The following is a 21428-nucleotide window of genomic DNA, read 5'->3' as shown; positions in this document are numbered from 1 at the left end:
ATCGCTAAGCTGAGGAAGGTGACAACTTCAAATTCAGAGTTGGTGGTTCCCTCAATGTACAAGTAACTAATAGGTTCCTTGATGTATTTGATCAAGAATAGGTCAGATATATGTTTTGTAGTGAACACCTTATGTCAATTCATGGTATAACTAAGGAAAAACGACATTGGATAGCAACAAAACATATCACCGAGTATTTGAGGGGCATGATGGAGTATGGTTTTAGATATCTTAGAGATGGTGAAGTGAATTGCAGGGTTATTTAAACTCAGATTAGGCAGGTAGTGCAACTGACAGGAGGAACACCTAAGGGTGCTACTTTAGCTTGGGATCAACAATGGTATTTTTGTAGGAGTAGACTTTTGTGGCACTTGGTTCGATAGAGGTAGAATCCATTGTAGCTAGTACTATATCTTGTGAGGCCATCTAGCTTTGCTTGTTACTCACAATTTGGATCCCATAGTGATATACTATGATAATTATAGTTGTATCAAACTCGGTGGGAATCCAATGTTGCATGATAGGTCCAAGCATATAAAGATCATATATTACTTCATACAAACAAGATTTAGGAGGGAGCATTGAAGCTCTAGCATATCCCCACGGAGGATTAGGTTGCTGATATTTTGACAAATTTTTTTAGCAAAAGGGAAGATCAAGGCATTCAAATACTTACTTGAATTAGTGCAGAATTTCGTCATAGTTAAGAGGGAGTGTTGATTATTATAGCTCGACCAAGAAATTTTTCACATGTTCAATGTGGATGCCAGAACTAGGTAAAAATATTTTTGAAAAGTAGTTATATTCTTGGAAAAGTAATTCTATTTTGTAATCCACTTTAGTAAAAAAAGTGAAAGTCTTGTATTTAGTAGTTGAGTCTTAAAGTGTATGTCATGCATGGCTTAGATTATGAGTAATCTTAAAAATATATTCTTTCCTAAAAGTATAAAGATAGGGTAAGGTAGAGGCTTTTAACACACATGAGCAGTTGAGAGAGAGCGAGAGAGTGTAGGCAGCTAGGAAAGAGGCATTTTTGGGCATTGCACAATTTCGTATAGTTGTATAGAACAATTTCATTCAATTGTACAAAAGTTAGTACAATTGTATGGACAGTACAAACAATTAGTACAATTGTATGGATAAATCATAATATAATATAGACCCTTACAGTCGTACTAAATTTGTATAACTGTTGTACTATTTGTACAATAGGGCCTTTCGCTGCACAATTTAGCAAGCCTAGTGCAATTCCCCACTAGGCAGAACCAGATCTTATGGCAACAAGAAAAGGGGTTGCCACTGTCACCTCAACAACTTTTCTCCTTCTCTTTAGTGGTATTTGACCACAAGGGAGGCTTCCCTAAACTCACCTAAAGAATATTCAATGACTATTGCTCAAGGTGATAGATATCAGGTCTATAAGACGAGATAAAGAACTAGTGGAGCCTAGAAGGCCTAGATGTTCTATGCCAAAGTTCAAGTACTCTATTCGTATACCAATTTGATGGCTGTTATAAGTTAGGGTTTTGTTGATTTTCAATAATAGGGTACATGTGCCATAAAACAGTTAAGCGAAAAGGCCTTTTGATGAATTATCAAGAAAGGACGCAAGGCCTTCAAATAGACACAAAGGATTAGGGGTTTTTAGTGTAGTTTTATCACTGAAAACACTCATAAACAACAAACTAATCGATGCCATCAACCCTAAAGTGGAGGGTTTTACCACAATGCTAGATTTTGCATTTATATTTTATTGATGCAATTCCTACTTTATGAACCATAAACATCAAACATAAAGTCAATTTTAGACAATTTTCCACAAACCCTAGCTGCAAACACTAGGTATCTAGGAAAAATATAAAGAAGTAATTTGATTAATTGAATGGATGATCAACACACTTTATGATTAGTGCCTTATCCTAAATTGGCTAAGTGGAGTCTTCTAGGGCAAAAGTCAATGAAAATGGCTTTATGGAGTAAGGGGGGATGACTAGGGCATTCACTTTTAAAACCCTAACTATTTCCCTTGTGAGGAGATAATTTAAATATAAGGAATGCACTTTCCTTCTAGGTTTCAAAGAAAACAATTTTGCATGCTATAGAGGAGCAAGATTTCAACATAGATTTAGCATTTAATCATGGCATAAAATAAAAACCCTACTACACAAATACAATATGCAAAATATAGAAAACAGGCTTGAAACTTACAAAATTCTCTAAAGAAACATTTCATTCAATCCCAAGAAAACATATCCATACAAAATTCCATCTCCAAGAGAATTTGCACCATAGAAAGATCACATTTCAGCCCTGTTACCCACTAAAAGTGGGTGACCCCACAAGAGAAAATTTTCTCCTGCCATCTCTTCTAGCTGGCAACCAACAACCCCTGACAACCACTAGTAGCTGATGATGATGTGCCATTCATATCTTCGCCACTTGCATCAGTCATATGTTTCCTCGCCCATTTGGTAAGAGCGCACGTTGGAAGGTGGACTTCCGATCAAAAGGTACTTTATTCATTTTGCAATTGGGTGCTTATGCTTATTTGTATTTTGGCTATTTGGCATGGATTATGGGGTAACCTGGAAGCAAGAAAGGTTTTGACCATCATTTTGTTCCCTCACCTGAAATGGGAGGTTAATCTTTCATCCTAGTTTAGTGGGACGTTGTCTAATGGCCCAATGGGTATAAGAGGGGCACTACTTGGGAAACCCCGATTGAGATAATGTAGTCCCATTTCTCCCTATTCCATACTTAACACTTTCCATATTACATTACGTGCCCTATATTCCACCTTCTTTCTTCGGGTTTAACTGACCATTGGTTCATTGGGATTGGCACCATAGTTCCTCATACTTGGGTAGGACCAGGAACTTGGCCTTGGGAGGTTGATGTAGCTTAAAGAACAAGAAAAATCATATGATGGCCACAAGTAAAAACAAAGAAGATCAAAATGCAAAAGATGGCCGAGACATATACATTAGCATGTGGGCAAAAGCCTATCATGATCTCTACCTCATTCATTATGGCCATGACCCGGTTCCTGCACACATGTTTCTCTTCGTATTATGAGAAGGAACCCTTGCATGTCCCAACCCCTAGTGGGCAATGAGTAGCCTCACCCTTAAGGTGGTAATTAATGCTATACATCATACAAAGCAAGTTCTAACACTTTGAGCTATGAGTAGTAATACAAAGAAAAAATCAAGAAAAAGTAAAAGGTGCACAAGAGGGGTGGCAAAACAATGGCCGAGTTGGCAACTCATGCATCGACTATTGCTCCCTCCCCACATCTATATAGTCAGGATGAAGAGCCCATCATAACTGGTCCCTTTGACCATGGCACTTGGCCATGAAGTCTTTTTTCCTTTGTTCCATCATTATTCACATGACACCTATCAATTGAAGGGTGGACCAAGGACATGTCATTTCCTCGTAGGGGCTAGAAACACCTAATAGGGTGGTCTATTAGCCACTCCTACCTAGGGAGGTAACACTATTTCGAGTTCAAAGCCTTGTTTTTGGAAGGAGAGTCTCGTTTGAATTGTCAAATTGCCCATTACTTGCAAGCTTGGTGCACTTAGATGCAAAATTGATTAAATGTACATGATGATGTATATGTTAGCACTGTATATTGTGTAATTGTCAGGTGGTTCCACATCCATGGCTTGGGCAACTTAATTGGGGCTCAAGTCCTTCAGAGTAGCATATTGACACCCACAGGTGAGGTGTTGGGAGCCATGGGTTTCTACGCTGTAACAGAGTATCACACGTCGCCATGAGTACCTCCAACACCCACAACATTCCAACACTTTGCCCTACATTGATGACTTTTATGGGATGATGCACCTGAACCAGGCATGCCCCCATCGGGCATAGCACTTCATGAGGGATTGACAATTGATCTTGGGCCCAATGAAGGATGGTCTCACACCTTGAGACATGGGAATGCTAGCACCACCTAGAGAGCGCTCAATGTTGGAGCAGAGACAGGTATTTTGACCACCTGGAGACCCATGAGACCACTTTTGTGCCCCAAAATGAAAATTGGGGTCCATAGAGGGAGATTGACAGAGATCTAGGGGCCAACCCCTAGAAGATGATTTTAGAGGGCTTCTACTCAGATCATGGCACCCTGAGCCCTCAATGCTTGCCCTAAGCAAGCCTACGCATGGATGATGTCAACATTTCTTCCCTTACAACTCACACGTGGGAAGACTTTTATGTTTTCTCATTGACTACTAGGTCGACTTGTGACCTAACTTGTTCTTGCACATTATTTTATGATTTCAGGGGGATAATAAGCTAAAATAAGAACCCAACCTCATATAAATAGAGTAGTCATTTGTATCATTCATCATCACACACTTGGGATTTTTGGCCTCCTTAGTTGAATTTAGCCTTTTTTCTTGTGGAGGATTTGGGATCTATGAATGCATTTTGATATTTGGAGTTGATTTGCTTATCTTTGGAGCTATTCTTTGGATCTATGGATGGAATCTTTGCATGTTATCTTGTAAGTGTACTTAATTGTTGAATATCTATTTTTTTACATGTCTAATGTATGGAATAATGTTGATTCTAGGCTATGCAAATTATGCCCTAATTTGTTGAAGATATATTGAATGCTATCTAGATGATCTATTGCATGCATTACTCATACATAACATGTGAATGTATTTCCTATTGGTGAACTCTTGGTAGCTCTCCCATGAAAAATCCATTATCCATTGCATAGGTAAATGCTTGAGGTTTGTTGCTAGGGCATCAAATTTTCGACCTCCTTGGAAACTTTTTAGCTGATTTATCACATCATAGACTCCATACTCCCAAGGGACAAGGGACTTGTCCATCTCGTTGGTGATCAAACTTCTCTTTTATCCATAAATTCTCTTTCTCCAATTCAGCCCCTTTAAGGCCAAGCTTGCTAACTAGGGCTTGGTGCGAATCCCTAGGTAAGGTGAGTTTGTGGGATTGGAGAGCCTAAACATCAAGGGGATTGCATTTGCCACAAAATCTATCCTTTTGGTGGGCATCCACTTCAATCTTATCCATAAATTTCCTTGCCCTAAGGGGGAACCCTAGTTTAGTTTTGCTTCACATTAGGGGCTTCTTTGAAGGTTTTGTGAGCCTTGGACATGCTAATATACATTGTTGGAAACCTTTTCTCCTAGCTTTGACCTTTGGCTACTCCAATACTCAAAAAATCACACAAACCCTAGATCTTGCGCCTCATTAAATATGCCTCTATCAAGAAAGTGAATTGCCTCCTATTGGAGCCTTGAAGCTAAATTGTGACTCTTATAGAAAGCCTAATTGTGTCATCTTGTACCCTAACCTTAGAATACCCATTAGGTGACCTTCTCACATACCAGGACCCCTCCCATTGGTGAAAATCCACAAATAGTAGGGTGTTTTCGCTGTAGTGACAGTGGGTCATCACTCAATTGTTGTCACTTAGCGTAGTGTTAGCCTTGTAGGGTGTCCTTCTCCAAGACCTGCTAGATTTTGCAACAACAACCCCAAGTAGAGAAAAGAGACCAATTCACACCCTTTAGACAAAGAACAGTGATGAATGTGTGATGATTAAAAGTGATGTAAGGTCTCCTCTATTTATATGAGGAGTAACTCACCTTATTTCCAGTAATTTTACAAGTAAAGCCTTGAAACAAGTTTGTTTGATTATTGAACAAGTGTGGGGTTACAAGCCAACCTCAATATAGCTCAAAAAACATAACAATAAATTCCCAAAAGCCCACACATGTGGGAAAATAAGCTCCACTATGCTCAATAAGTGCTCAATATGCCGCAAGCAAGTGACAAATGGAGTGCTCCATACTCCAAAGAATAACTGAAATTTCATGGGTATGTCTCCAAAAGTACCTCCAAAACCGTGACGTCATCACCAAGGTGCCTTACGTCACCCTTGTAAAGGCAAAGGGGTGATGTGGCACCATAATAATTGAGAGTTGGGGTCTATCAGTGATGTGTAATCCCTCCCCTATCATCTCAAGGATAACCATCATGATCTAGGCTCCGGAACAAGTAATACCCATTAGACATTTTCAAGGTGAGCTTAGGGGCATCCTGGGTCTGTTTGGGCATATCATTAACAAATCCAACACCAAGTCTTAGTGGCTTAGCACTTTAGCATCCAGGGGTACTCAAATGAGTCAAGTACCATGTGACCATCTCATAGTCCAACACTCTCATCTGAGTGGGTAATGTTGCATCAACAAGGTTTGAACTGATCTTTGTATGGGGTAAACCGACCAATAGAAAAGCTGTTGAATGGGATGAGAATCATCTCTTCGGAGGCCTTTGCTGTTGTGAAAACACCTCCTAACAAAACCGTCTCAAGGTCAAGTGAAATCAACAATTATTAGGGACAATAACCATAAATGCATCATGGTGGACTGCACCTAATGTTTGGAGCACAATATACTTCACACAAAACTCACCTTCAAACTTCTAAGTAGATTGGGACATGTAAATAAGTTGCTTGACTTATATTAGGGATCGTAAGTTCCACAACCATATTAGGTGTTTCCAGCCCCAAGGGGAATGATGTGCCCCAGGTTAGCCCATCAATTCTTAGGTACGTGTGATAATGATGGTTGCAGATTGGGAAAGACTTAAGGGCAAGGTGCTATAGCCATGTGACCGACTAATGGGGGTCCAACATACCGAGTTTATAGATGTAAGGAGGGAACAATCGTGGAGGCCATGGTTCCTTGGGAGCGAGGGCGGGAGCAGGAGTGGGGAGCGACAATTTCAAAAGCTCACGAGTCAGGAGCGATTTTGGGACTGAATTCTATATAATATATATTTTTATATATTTTGATGCATATATATCAACAAAAGCATGTAGAATGATGAGTTAATGATAAAAAACAAAAAAGCATGGATTAAACCATATAACTTCATTCATCTACTAGTTATAATCTTCATCAACCACAGGTCCACAAATTACAAGTTCTCATTTATATAGCCTGTAAGCGTGCACATAACCAAAATAACATCGAGTGCAATCCATCTTTGAGTCGAAAATACATCAACAAAGTTACAAACAGGCTCTAGATGGCTTCTATCATCCAAAAAAATCATGCTACAACAAATATCTACATATCATCAAAATCATTGCCTATTTTGGGATCTTTGTCATTAATATCACCCTCTAAGCATTAACATAAGATAGAAAAAACACAGCATGCCAAGTCAATATTTTGTTTGAGTGATGGGTACATTTTTACCAGGGTCACGATAGAGGAGTTTGACAGCCAATGACACTAACATCAAGGTACATAGAGGGCTTGGTGCTCTTGATTAAATACAAGTTCCATACCATAGTACATGACAAAATCCAATGGAAACATTGCAGCCCCTCCAATCCTAAAATCCTAAAAAACTGATAAGTCTGCTGGATTTTGAGTGAGTTCTAAATTTCTACTTTCTCCATATGGAATCCATTGAGGTTGCAACCACTCTCAAACATCCCGAGTGATTTCATGGTAATATTAAAAATTTAAGTAAAAGGATGAAAATGAAAGATAAAGTAGAATGTCACTTTTACTTTAAGAATTTAACATTACTATAAATTGCATATCAATACTAGGGCCATAAGCTTGAATATTAGGTTGCCCCACCCAAAAGCTCTTGTTTATTTGAAAATAATTTGCGCTTGGAACATCCTTGCGAATTATTATTATTATTATTTTTTTTTTGTGAAGAAAGCTAGGGAGTGATTTTTTTTGTGGGAGTGTGCTCCCGATGCGCTCCCACTCGGAGCACACTTCAGGAGCGGATTTGAGCTGGGACCGCTCCCCCGCAACCTTGGTGGAGGCATGAGTTACCTCTTTCCCCGACCTGTTTTTTCCACCCCTTTGGTGCGCCTTTTACATTTTATGATTTATTTTTATTTGGGTGCATAGCTTAGGAGCTCATGCTTGCTTTTGAAATTTTCCATTAGCCCTTTAATATGAAGCAACTTATCGGTCATTCGGGTTGGGACATACAAGAGTTCCATTTTTTAGATGAAGCACTAAATGCTTGAGGATCTGGGTAATGGCTAATGAGGGGGGTAGAGCTCATGCTAGGCTTTTGCCCACACGCTAAATAAATGTCCTAGCCATCTTTTGCATTTTCATTTTTCTTTCATTGTGGCTTTTTTATGCTTTTATTATTCTTTTAGTTGCATCAACCTCCAAGGCTAAATTTTTAGGCCCTGGCTCAGGGATCAATATGAAGGTTGCCAATCCCAATGATCAATGACCACCAACCCAAAGAATGAAGATGAATAAGGGAAAGGATGGAAAGTGGTAAGCATGGATTATCTTGGGCATACTACTTCAATCAATGTTTCCCTAGTAGCGCCCTTCCTAAAACCCTAAGGCCTTAAAGGAGGTCCCCCTGGACAAGATTCAAAGACTAACCTCTTAGGTGAAGTAAGGGAACATGAATACAATCGAGATTAGTCAGTATCTAGTTTGCCCCTTGATTCATATTAGTATTCCGGTTCCCATAACATTAAGTGAAAGCACATGTTTGCAAAAATGCTTAAAATACCTCTTGATGTCGTATGGGAGAGAAAGTTGACAAGATCAAGAAGTGGAGGATCTTGGCATCATGTTATGTCCTGATCATATAGGGCTATTGGCTGGCTGTCTGTCCAAAGAGGAGAACAATTTGCTCCTATGGGTTACCCACCCTTCGGTGGATAACTTGGCCATATGGTAGATAATTGTTGTTTTATTTTTTTAGGCACTGTACCTCTCAAGCATCTTATAGAAGCTCAAGTTCAGGGTGATTTTGGTAATTGTAAAGTGCTTTTTTTTGGGGTAGCGCATGGAGGTTTCCTTGTAAGTTTTTCAAAGGAATGAAAAGCTGATTTGAAGGAGTAATTACTTTTCTTTTTCCAAAGGGGAAAAAGCCGTAATTTTATTCATCTTGAAACAAGGAACAAAATTACATTTTGTAGATGCTGAGAGCATTTCGAAAGATAAGCCTCTTGGCTTATGTGCTATAAAAAAAAATTGAAAAAGTTACAATTGTACTTTCGAAGTTAAGTGTGATAATAATCACTTAACTTCTTTTTCTTGCCTTTCTTTTATTACACTTTCTGCCATCCCCCTGTGTTTGGTTCAATAGGAACCATTGCCATTTCACTTCCTATTGTCATCGGTGGGGATTCCTTGTTCGAGTCAGAGCTCTTAGGAACATGTTTTCTCTTTGTACGCCCCATCCCATTATTTGTATGTTCCTCGTTTTTTTGTGATTTTGATACCTGGGTCTCTTGTAATTAGATATCATTTTGCAAGTGGGATATGGTTCCATTATGGTCCCGTGTATCCACTTTTGCTTGATTTGGAGGGTTCTCCATGGTTTCTTTTTCTTATTCTTCTTCTTCTGAGAAGTGGGGATCTGAGCGTTGCCATCCTTTTGGTTTGTGGGGCTACCCCTGTTTCCTTTTCGGGATCTTTTTTGCTTGTGGACATGTGTTCTGCAAGTGTCCTGTTTGGTAGCATATTTGACATCTAAATGTTGTGTTCTCATAATCTAGTACTTGGGTCCACTAAACGTTTTTATGGTTTAGTAGAATGTGATTAGGTAAACCTTTGCTGAGGTCTATCTCTACACAAATTTTGGCAAGGGAAAATAGACCTTTCTCTGCTCTTTAGAGGTCCAATTTTTTGAATTTTCCCAAGGTGTTTCCAATTTCATCTATAACCTTGTGGTGCCAAAAAGGGAGGGGGAGATTTGATAGCCTCACTCATATCGACATTGTTGAGACCACCATTTTTGTGGCATCAAAATTTAGAAATCAACAGGGGATGAAGAGCCCTGCTCTTCCCCAAAACCAGGGTCCCTCATTCAAAACTTTCTTCAAGTCTTCCTGAGTATCAAATTGGACAATAAAAAAATCTTTGGAGCATAAATAGATATCACAGTTAGGGGTCTAAGAAGAAAAGACCAAGTGGTGTAAAGCATTAGATCTAGGCTAGAAGCCATTGAACCTGCATAGAACAACTTTGGATTGGAGAGCAGAAAAAATGTAGTTTACCTCCGGGAGATTGACCTTGTAACGAACAAGGTTCGTTTGCACAACAATAATCTTCAGAACACTTTGAAGACAAGGACATCCATTGTAGGACAAGTAATTGTTTATTGAATAGTATATAAAAGAATTGATATGAGATGATGATGTTACAAATGAGAATATGCCTTATATACCTGGGCAAGTACCCTTTCATGAATGGTCATGTTCTTAGGGACATGCCTCTTGATTAACTAATTACTATTTAATTAATTATTCTTTATATTTTATTCATAACATTGCCTTCCTCTTCAAAAAGCTTTGTCCTCAAAGTTTACTGATGAAAAGGCTTAATCTCTTTCTTTGGTCTTGAATGTCTTCTCGTCTCGGAACTATCATCTTCGTTGATACAAGACGATATGATCCTCTGAGTGATAAACAAAATTGTCGAATTGAGAATGGATGTGACCATCCTAAGTTAATCTTCTGTGGGATCTTTCGATTTATGGAAAGTTGTGGTGAATGGTTATCATTGGACTGAATTGTGCACACTTCAGTATTCTTCGGAACATAATTTTGTTGTTTATGTTTAGAGCGATATAGATTCGTAGATTGATTGAGGTGTCTACTCTTGTGATTCAGATGTAGATAAGGAGTTCTTCTTATTTGACCATTATTTAACATGTGTGGGGTAATTCCCTGATTTTATTTAGTTACTGATGTTGTTGATTCGACTACTGAATCATCACTTTTAATTTCCATTGTTTGAACTGCAACCTCTGAGTACGTCCTAAGTTCAGTTGGATTTGGAATTTTCAGAACTGTGAGATTAATGGGATTTGTGTTTGTTCCCTTTTCTTCGACTTGGACTATTACGTCTAAGGACTTTGATACTTCTTTCGTGAGTAGTTCTTCAAACTTGTTTTTTAGTGATTTCTTGTCATCCTTAAGTTTCTTAATTTGAGTGAGTAGACTTTGATTATGGTTTCTCAGATGTAGAAGTTCTTTGGCTTTTGATTCATCAACCTTTTGTCAATGTTTTGACTTTTAAGCTTTTCATCTTTTAGATCTCTGATTTGTTCTAATAACCTTTGATTTAGGTCTTTTAAGCGCAAATTTTCTTCTTCCTTGTCTGATAGAATCTCGTTGAATTTCTTCTCAACACATTCCTTTTCTTCTTCTAATTTTTTCTTTCTTTCCTTGGACTTCTTGACCTTCGCAAGTAATTTTTGGCTATGGTCTCTTGGACGCAAAATTTCCTCGTCCTTTTCTATTAATTTTTGTTCTAGTTTTGCAAGTTTTTCCTCTCGTTCTGTCATTTGCATCAGTACATCATCCTAATATTCTTTCGCATTAAGTGATTTTCCACATGTTGGACGACATAATTCACAATTTTTATGAATCGATGGATATTCAATGTATGTTATACAAAATAAACATTTATTCCAAAATTATGATTGTTGTGTGGAACTCATCTTCTGTTCTTGCTTGACTTCTTTGAGTTATATTTCCTTTAATTTACCCGTCAAGCTTTTAATTGACTTCAAACTTAAAAGGTATTCCCTTTTTTCTTTAAATTAACTCTATTTCAACTTTTGTAAGAACTACTTTTCCTTCTATAATAATAATACCCCTTTTTCAATAATAATATTCATATTTTTGTTTTTTATACTCTTATATATCCTTGCAAAAGATATACGTCACCCTTTTTAATAAGACATTTCTTTCCTTTTCTTAATATTATAACTCCTTTAAATAAATGTATAAGTTTATAACCTTATCTTATTCTTGTTAACTTTAACTCCCCTTTGCATAACACACCTTTTAAGTTGACTCTATGGTGGTAACTGTACAAACATGATTTTTAATTTACCATTTATTTTTATTTTTCCTTTATAATCCAAACACTTTATAAAATGGATTTTCCTTTGGCATATATTAATTATTTTGTTATGGTTTTTATGCTATACCCTTTACTCCCACTCCTATGGCATATAATTCATTTATGTATAATCAAGATTGAAAATAAAAGAATCACGTTTGATGCTAGCTATAGCAATTAAGGTAGTAACTGGGCAATTTTTATGGAATGGCGCAAGGCTTGGAATGAAGTCTTTGAAAAATGGTACAATGATGCTCGATAGTTTTAGATTGACTCGTTGCCCTTCCCAATAGCATGGGTGAATTGGTGAATATTTGATAATAGTGGTGGCGGCTAGTACTGCAGACTATAGCTGGGAAGAAAAAGATTATGAAAGAGCAGAATTGGGGCAGGTTGCAGGAGCAGAAAATAATTTTGGGTAGATGCGGTTGTTTGGTTGCTGAAACAGCGGAAGGGTTGACAAAGGTGGTCGATTTTGGCTGCTGATCGTTGTTGGGCTGCTATTGCTGCGTGGTCTGTTGGCGGTTGTTAGACGTTCGTTCGGGCGACACTGCTTCAAGAATGGTGTCGTGGGTGCAACCTTTAGTGTTTCTTTTTCCTTTTTGTTTTGTTTTTTATTTTTAACAATATTTTATTTATTATTATTTTTTTCTATAATTTGTATATATATATATTGTTTTCCTTAACTTTTTTATTTTTCCTTATATTTATAATTTTTTTTTCCCTTTTTTTCTATAACGTTTTTTTCTTAATTCAATTTCTTTTTGTTTTGTTTTTGTTATTATTATTATCATTATGTATATATATTTTAATGGCCAAGGACCCTTTTTTTAAATATATTTTGTTTTATTCCCTTTTTTTCCTTAAATGGCCAAGGGCCTCTGACAAAATCAGCAAATGGAGCAACTCCAAAAACTTCTATAGTGAAATGCTTTCAATTTCACGACAACAAGGTTGATGGAATGTTGATGGCCAAGGGCCGGATCCAACTGGTTCTCTACAGCGGTGGAGCGACCAGAGGGTCAAACAACTCTGATACCAATGTAACGAACAAAGTTCATTTATGTAGTAATAATCTTCAGAGTATTTTGAAGATAAGGACATCCATTGTAGGACAAGTAATTGTATATTGAATAGTATATAAAAGAATTGATATGAGATGATGATGTTACAGATGAGAGTATGCCTTATATACCTAGGCAGGTTCCCTTTCATGAATGGTCATGTCCTTAGGGACATGCCTCTTGATTAACTAATTACTATTTAATTAAATATTCTTTATTATTATTTATATATTTATATTTTATTCATAACCACCACTTCTGAGGCATCAAAATTTGGAAATCAATGGGTGATGAAGAGCCCTGCTCTTTCCCAAAACCAGGGCCCTCATTCAAAACTTTCTCCAAGCCTTCTTGAGTATCAAATTGGACAATAACAAAACCTTTGGAGCATAAATAGATATCACAGTTAGGGGCAGTGTAAAGCATCAGATCTAGGCCAGAAGCCATTGAACCTTCATAGAACAACCTTGGATTGGAGAGCAGAAAAAAGGTAGTTTACCTCTGGGGTCCTGGGTCCTGGGTTGTATTGAGGTGGGTTTGTAGGATTAGAAGCCTTTCCTTGCGACTCATCCTTGTAGGAGGCAGATCCACTAGAGTTTCTGGGTCCCACAATTCCTCCTTGCAGCATCAAGTTCATGATTGTGGTAAAGTTGCTTGTGATGTGGTAGTCCTTTATCTGGGAAAAATCCTGAAGCATCTTCCCTTCGAACAGCAGGCACTGGGAATTTGTAGGGATGCCCATTCTGCTCTCAATGTGCTGCTTCAGCTTTTTGACCGAGTCTGAGCCCTGAATCCAGAACTTCCAATTAATATTTTTAATGAAAATCTAGAAGATTCCCTGATCCGGCTCTTCCTATGTTTCGTTCAGCTCAAAATTGTTAGATTGGTGAGGATGGAGGGATTTACCTGGAAAATCTGTGCTATGTGTGGCCGTAAATGACGGCTCCTGCACACCCATGACAGGGTCGGGGAACCGAAATTCCCATCCGGGCGTCATGGGTCATGTCCTCAGGAAAAGCCCAGCAAATGGGCACACTGTTTTCAGCACTTCCGTATTCTGTGCATATCGTGATCCGCCGGATGGAGGTTCTTTACTTTATTACTGCCAAAACGTTCATGGATTTGAGAGATCCACACAGTATTTCCATCACCCATCGAATCATAGCGGGCATTGCATCCCTTTGAATCAAGATCTCTCTGCCCAAAGCTGCAACCTTCTTCAGCATGGAGCGCCATGCTTTTATGGTTTGGCTTGCAGATGCCACATCTCGTCCATCCGGCAGAGTATCCTTGTCGCCCAACAGGTGGCGGCGGCGGCCTGCGCTGCTTTGCAACCCTAACTCCTCAGTAAACCTAGGTCCCAGCTCCATCACACTCCACTCTGTTAAGGAGTAATTACTTGTGTATGCGTGAAATGAATTTTTATGCTTCCACTGTTTCATTTTTAGCTATTGCATGATTGATGTTATGGTCTGAAATTTAGTTTCAGCATCAATTAAATTTAGTAGTCTACTTGTTTGATGGAGCTCAAAAGGACCTTAGTCATCTAAGGATCCAAATTTTGACAGTTAATATACCATCAAGGAGGCACGCTGGATAATGGAAGGCACAAGCTTGAAAGTAAGCATTGAGGAGAAGGCTTGGCAGAGCACCAAACTGTGAGGAAGGTCTGCTAGTGATGCACTTGAACAAGAATGCTACTTCTTTGGAGAATGCAGGGCTAAAATGGTATTCACAGCATCATGAGGGTGGACTAGGTGATGCAGAACCAAGACTTCTCTTCACCTGACTTAACTCTGAAACTCCTTTGTGAAGATTTGTCCCATGCTTGTCTATTCAATTGGCCTCAACATTAAATTAAAAATCTCCTTATTATAAAGTTACGTGCTATCTGAGGCATGCAGGCTTTGCTTGCAGTCTCTTGATTCTTTTTCTAATTGATCTACTAGGTTTGCTATAGTGAGTTTATCTACAATACCAGTGGTTCTCTTCTTTCATATCTCTAGAGCAGTCTGCTGCAATTCCTGGACAGCCTCATAAAGTATGCATTTCTGAGTGCATGATTTCAAATTGAGATTTGATGGTATCCAACTCCAGACAGAACCCCTTGAGCTCTTTGACCAGATTAGCAATGTTGAGAACATGTGCTGTGGTGGCATGCTGATAATGGCAGGTGCAAGCTAGAAAATAAGCATTGAGAAGGCAGCCTAGCAGAGCACCAGACTGTGAGGAAGCTCTGCAAGTGATGCGCTTGAATAAGTATGCTACTTCATTGGAGGATGCAGGGTTAAAAGGGTCTTCACAAAATCATAAGGGTGTGTTGGGTGATGCATAGCCAGGACCTCCCCTCACCTGTCATAACTCTGAAACTCCCTTGATGATTCCCATGCTTCACTATTTAATTGGCCTCTACATTAAATTAAAATATCCTTTGTTAAAATGTTCAATGCTATCTGAGGCATAGAGGCTTTGCTTGCAGTCCCTTGATTCTTTCTTAGTGATCTATTAGGTCTGCTATAGTGAATTTGTCTACAATATCAACGGGCTTTCTGCTTTCGCATCCCAAGTGACAAGAACTGTCTGCTGCATTTCGTGGAGGATTTCACAAAGTATGCATTTCTGACTGCATGGTCTCAAATTGAGATTGAACGGCTTTCAACTCTAGAAAGAGCTCCTTGACCTCTTTTACCAGACTATCAATGTTAATAATATGCCGCTGGGGAGGTATGCTGGTTAATGGCAGGCACAAGCTAGAAAATAAGCATTTAGAAGAAGGCCTGGCAGAGCACCAGACCATGAGAAAGGTCCGCAAGTGATGCACTTGAACAAGAATGCTACTTCGTTGGAGAATGCAGGGTTAAAAAGGTCATCACAGCTTCATGAGGGCGCACTGGGAGATGCAGGTCCAAAACCTCCTCTAACCTGAATTAAATCTGAAACTTCTTTGCGAAGATTTGTCCCATGCTTGGCTATTCAATTGGCCTGTACAGTATATTAAAAATTTCCTCATAACATAAATATTATTGTAAAGATGACAATATATGGGGTTAATGTCTAGATGACCCATTGTTAGTCATGAGCTTTGAGTCACTTGCCACTTGAATATTTTGGATGCTGAATCTCATTGTCAATTTCAAGGGTCAATTCCAAGCCTGTAAAAAGACCAAGGCCCTCTGCTACTTTATTTGGTTTTTCGTTCTATACACCAGAAAATTAAATAGAATTTGGAATTCTCTCCCCAGATTTCCCTTTGCTGCTTTGTGGTTGAGGGAAATCTTTTTAATCCAAGGGCCTCTGCTACATTGTTTGGTTCTTTTGCCCTACACAGCAGACAAATCTAAATAGAATTTGGCCTTCTCTCCCAAGATTTTCCTTTGCTGTCCCATGGTTGAGGGAAGTCTTTTTAATGCCTCTGTTAATGTTAATTTTCCTTCTTTAATCCTGTGGAATTATTTTTCCATTTTAATTGTTTTTGTTATATTATTTCTCATTTCGTAATTCTCTTAGTGGTGGAGATTTTTCTGATTTAGAACAAATAAATGTATATCTTATATATTAGACAGCATTATTCAAGTCAATTTGTTTTGCATTGAAATGCTTTCTCTTACCTTGGTGAATGCGTATATTCTGTTTCTGATTGCCCAATATTATAAGTACAGATTTTTTGTGAAGATTGTTCCAGTATATAAAGATCCTTGTAATCGGAAAGTTGTGGTGAAAAGGTGTAAAGTACTTGACCTGTCATTGGAACTGGGTGCAGGTTGTTTCAGCCTTGGCTATTGACCACACAGGATCACGGGTTCTTACAGGTAGCTATGACTATTCTGTTCGTATGTATGATTTTCAAGGTATGACTTCTCAGCTGAAGTCATTTAGACAACTAGAACCAGCTGAAGGTCATCAAGTTCGTAGTTTAAGCTGGAGCCCAACTTCTGATCGATTTTTGTGTGTAACTGGATCAGCCCAGGCAAAGGTGTATTGCTCTAATATTTTTTTTGCTTCTTTATTTCATAATTTCTTTTACTGACAGGAGTTTTAACTTTTAAAGAAAAATGGGTTTATGCCTTCTTTTACAACTGTCTTCTAAAACTTTATGTGCAGACATTTTGATGTAAAACTAATGAAGTTTTTGTTTTATTGATGCAGATTTTTGATCGTGATGGCCTCACTTTAGGAGAGTTTGTCAAAGGTGACATGTATTTGCGTGACCTTAAGAATACGAAGGGGCATATATCAGGCCTGACATGTGGAGAATGGCACCCTAAGGAGAAGCAAACAATATTGACGTGCTCAGAGGATGGTTCTCTTCGCATTTGGGATGTAAATGACTTTAATAGTCAGAAGCAGGTCTGAATGCATTTCACTGCCCAGCTTTTGACTTTTTCTCATTTCCTAAGAAATCTCATTTTAAATTGTACTCCTTTTCTAATTAATGAAGTATTCCATCCATTACCACTCAAATTGTACTTAATGATAAAACCCTAATCCACAAGGTACAAATCAAGGGCAACTGTTGGGATGGTCATGACTGTCACCTATCCTCTGCAGTTGAGGCCACTTCTCCTCCAGCTCAAGGCAGGTATGTCTAGTAGGATTACTAAGACCAAGCAATGAAGCACAAGGTGAAGTTGAGAGTAGCCTTAGTAAAATGGAACTTTGGGGTTTTTAGGATTTTGAAACAAGTGATGGAAGGGAATAGATAAGATAAGATAATTATATTTATGTCCAACTAATGACCACAAAGTAGGTCAAAGGGACTGTTGAGTACACTGACGTATATACAAAGCGAGAGAACCAAACAGTCTCCTATAAAAGATACAATGCATGAAGTAAATCAACATCTGGCCCTAGCGGAGAAGATCCAGGAGCTAATAGGCCTGAGGATCAGACCCATCTTTCCTAACATCTGAGGCTAAGTGAATAACACTGAAGGAACTCAACAAAGTCTGTTGGCTCGATGAAGAGCCGATGGCAAGTGCCAAATCCAACAAGGGCAATGGAATCAAGGTGAATCAAAGAAGAAACCCTCTCAAGAGTTGGTTTATTTCATTAAGGTGTAGGCTTAGAATAGAACAAGTAGGAAGAGTAATCCTTTACTCAATCAAGATTAACAATGGAAATCAAGGTCTACGAGAAGATAATCTTGATGGAAAAACTTTCACCAGCAAGATCAACTATTATTTGATGAATATATTTAATACTTCTCGCCAGGGAACCAAAAGAAAGAACAAAGCAAGGTACCAAATAATCACCAATCCAACAAAGGAAGAAGGAAGGAAAAACCCTAGAACAGTTTCCTTCCAAGTGGTAGACTTACCTCTTGGATCAATCTTGGAGGCTTGTAGAAGACTTGAACATTTCACCATTGGTTCTTATGCACCAAATGATAACCAAGATAGAGAAGCTTCAAGACTTGACAACAATTGTCCACAAAGAAAGAACCCTTTTCACAGCCATATGCTCTAAGGAAGATACATCATTTAAGCTCCAAGGAGTGGAAGCTCCAAAAATCCAACCAGGAGTGATAGATAATGAGTAAGGGCATCTCTAGTTATAGAGTGATGCTCAGCTTCCTTTACAATAGAATAGTACTATTTCATGTGAGATCCTCAAATCTAGCCTAAGAAAAGTAAAATATAATTTTCCTACAACTATATAGTCCAAAAAAACAATAAAATAAAGTGGTCAAGCCACATGTGCAGTGATCAAAGATGAAATAACCCACAAAGAGAGGGACATCTCCTCTAAAGAAGGAAGTATGTAGCTCGAAGGTGCAACATTTAGCCTCCAAAGTCTTCCAAAGAGACGATCCTTAACTAATTCCTTGAATCATGCAATTAAATCTCTTTAGGTCTCCTCCAAAGGTGGATGTGTGACTTCCAAAGTGAAAAATTCCCCAAAATCATGAATAAGTTCCTTCAAGAGGGGTCGGCCCCTTCCAATCAGCTCCAAATACCATGTGTTAGGCTACATTCTTCTTCATGTGTAGTGCAAAGGTTTTAGGGACCCTTTAAAGTGGACACATGACTCTTCAAGGCAAAGGAGTTTTAAAAGTGATGGATGTAACCCTCAAAATTGGACGGCCTCATTTAAATTAGCCCCAAGATATCAAATTTGAAGCCAAACAAGTGCAATCACCCTCTTTAAATCATGCCAACGTCCTCTCTAAGTCAAGGGATGGACTAACAAGGCCACACGTGCCAAATGAAACCTCCATGCAAACTCCACGGTGGACATACCATCAAATGATGTGACACATGCCTCAAAATGAGTGAATAAGGTGAGTTTTCAGAAATCTGGAATGTGGCATGGCATGAGAAGCTCTGGTTCATGAAGAATATCCCAAATAATTTTGACCAATGTCTTGGGAACTGTTTACTGCTTCGATAAATGTGAACTGCATTAGGATATGTGAAGATGCCCAAAAATATGAATGAAACTAATGCCATGACCAAACTCAACGATGCCTCAATAAGAGTTTAGGCATCATCAAGTGCCACATCATATTGTCCATCAATAAATATAATCCTCCATCGGTGTCCATGAAAACGAGTGCGCGCCGCAGCTGTCCAGACTCCTAAGCAAAAAGTGCAAGGGTTAGTGAAGAAATGCACAAGGGCTACCCTCTGCCAAAGAGAGGGGTAACACCTTCCATCTGGTAGCACATTTCAAAGCAAAACTATTATATATTTCTTTTGCTTGATTTTAATTGAATTCCCATAAGACAAAGCTCAAGTGGTTCTGCACCTTATGGAAGTAGCTAGAGAACACTGTTTAGGACTTTAAGTTGATTCATCAAGAATGCCTTTAAATTTTATGATTTATCAAAGGAACTGCTAATGGTAGCTAGCTTATTTTATTTGAATGATATTATGTGCAGACCAAACTAATGTCCTGAATTAAGCTTTTTAAAAACCTTTTGTACAGCTCTATGTCCTTTTGATGTATACTAAATTCTAACATAGCAAATCTCATTTTGGGTTTCAGGTCATTAAGCCTAAACTTGCGAAACCTGGAAGAGTACCAGTGACTGCTTGTGCATGGGGTCGTGATGGGAAATGCATTGCAGGTGGTGTTGGTGATGGATCAATACAGGTGCATTATATTTCTAGATGTGCTGATTTTGAATTGAGAAAAAATGTTGCTTTGTATTATCAAAGACTGGTTATAGTGTTGATCCAAGCAATTTATCCACATTGCAGGTGTGGAATCTTAAACCAGGATGGGGAAGCAGACCAGATTTATATGTTGCCAAGGGACATGATGACGATATCACAGGTCTCCAGTTTTCTGCTGATGGAAATATCCTTCTGACCAGAAGCACTGATGAAACACTCAAGGTAATTATTGTATATATCTTTTCTGTTGCTGTTCTTTTTGTAGCTTCTCTCTTTTTGATGTGCTGTAGTTATTAAATTCTATCTGTCTTCAGGTTTGGGATCTACGGAAGGCTATAACTCCAATGCAAGTATTCAGGGATCTTCCAAACAACTATGCTCAAACTAATGTAGCATTTAGTCCAGATGAGAGGTTAATATTTACAGGGACCTCTGTTGAAAGGGATGGTAATTCTGGAGGCTTATTATGTTTCTATGATAGGCAAACACTGGAATTGGTGTTAAGAATTGGTGTGTCCCCAGTGCACAGTGTTGTACGTTGTACTTGGCATCCACGGCTTAATCAGGCAAGTATTCTTGATTTTATTCTTTTAGTGTACCATTGCACTGCTGGACACGAAATTCTAGTCTTTTGCTAGCTTAAAGTGATGAATATAAAGCCTAGCAGAAAGTTGTGCTGTTTATTCTCCAATCAAAATTTGAGTACTGCATATAATCTTCTGAACAAGTATAAGTACTAAGTTTAATAAACCTATATATCAGGCATCTTTTCCTATTGCTGCCTTCAAATGTCATTTCCTATCACTCTAGGGCCTAATCCACTATACATAACATTGTTGATCACTACAAGGACACTCTCAAAAGGTTTCACAAAATGCTGGCATGGTGTCAATTCCATAGCCCTTAACTAATCCTTTTTTCCACTGGAAAAATCGTAATCTTTCATTATATTTGAAAAATTACATGTAGTAGATGCTTTTCAGCATATGCATCATTTGACCTCATCCATCAGTCAAAAATGGAGCTGTGCCTTTCCAATATTTGGTGCATGTGTATCTATTCAGCATTTCACCACGCAGGGTGTTCTTATGAGACTGTTAAACTGATATCTACAAGAATATATACCTTTACCACGCAGGGCAAAGTCCATAAATATATGGTTTGAAGATAAGCATAAATAAAAACATACTGTAAATATATACATATATGTAGTCTGTGCATGTCCAAAAGTTGCAAAATTTAGGGACTCTCTGCCCTATGATATATCTGATCAATGTAGGGCCTGTGATGGTAACGGTACTCATTTGTACCCCTTTGTTCGTGTATCA

At 38.4% G+C, this 21428-nt stretch overlaps 1 protein-coding gene across 1 annotated transcript in view; it reads left to right on the top strand.

Moving 5' to 3' along the window:
• LOC149185829 (Transducin/WD40 repeat-like superfamily protein) overlaps positions 1-21428 on the top strand; it is a 193863-nt gene that overhangs the window by 74327 nt on the left and 98108 nt on the right. Inside the window, exons 3-7 of the mRNA XM_089410806.1 lie at positions 16743-16955; positions 17129-17329; positions 19970-20077; positions 20185-20322; positions 20415-20666. Of these exons, the coding sequence (XP_089266932.1) occupies positions 16743-16955; positions 17129-17329; positions 19970-20077; positions 20185-20322; positions 20415-20666 (912 nt within the window). The remainder of the gene's footprint in view (positions 1-16742; positions 16956-17128; positions 17330-19969; positions 20078-20184; positions 20323-20414; positions 20667-21428) is intronic.

This window comes from Pinus tabuliformis, chromosome 3_1, assembly GCF_031772625.1.
Source record: "Pinus tabuliformis cultivar Carrire ecotype Pingquan chromosome 3_1, CPIR1, whole genome shotgun sequence".
NCBI classification, from domain to species: domain Eukaryota; kingdom Viridiplantae; phylum Streptophyta; class Pinopsida; order Pinales; family Pinaceae; genus Pinus; species Pinus tabuliformis.
Note: the sequence above shows the minus strand (reverse complement) of the source record. Positions and strands in the feature narration are given on the sequence as shown.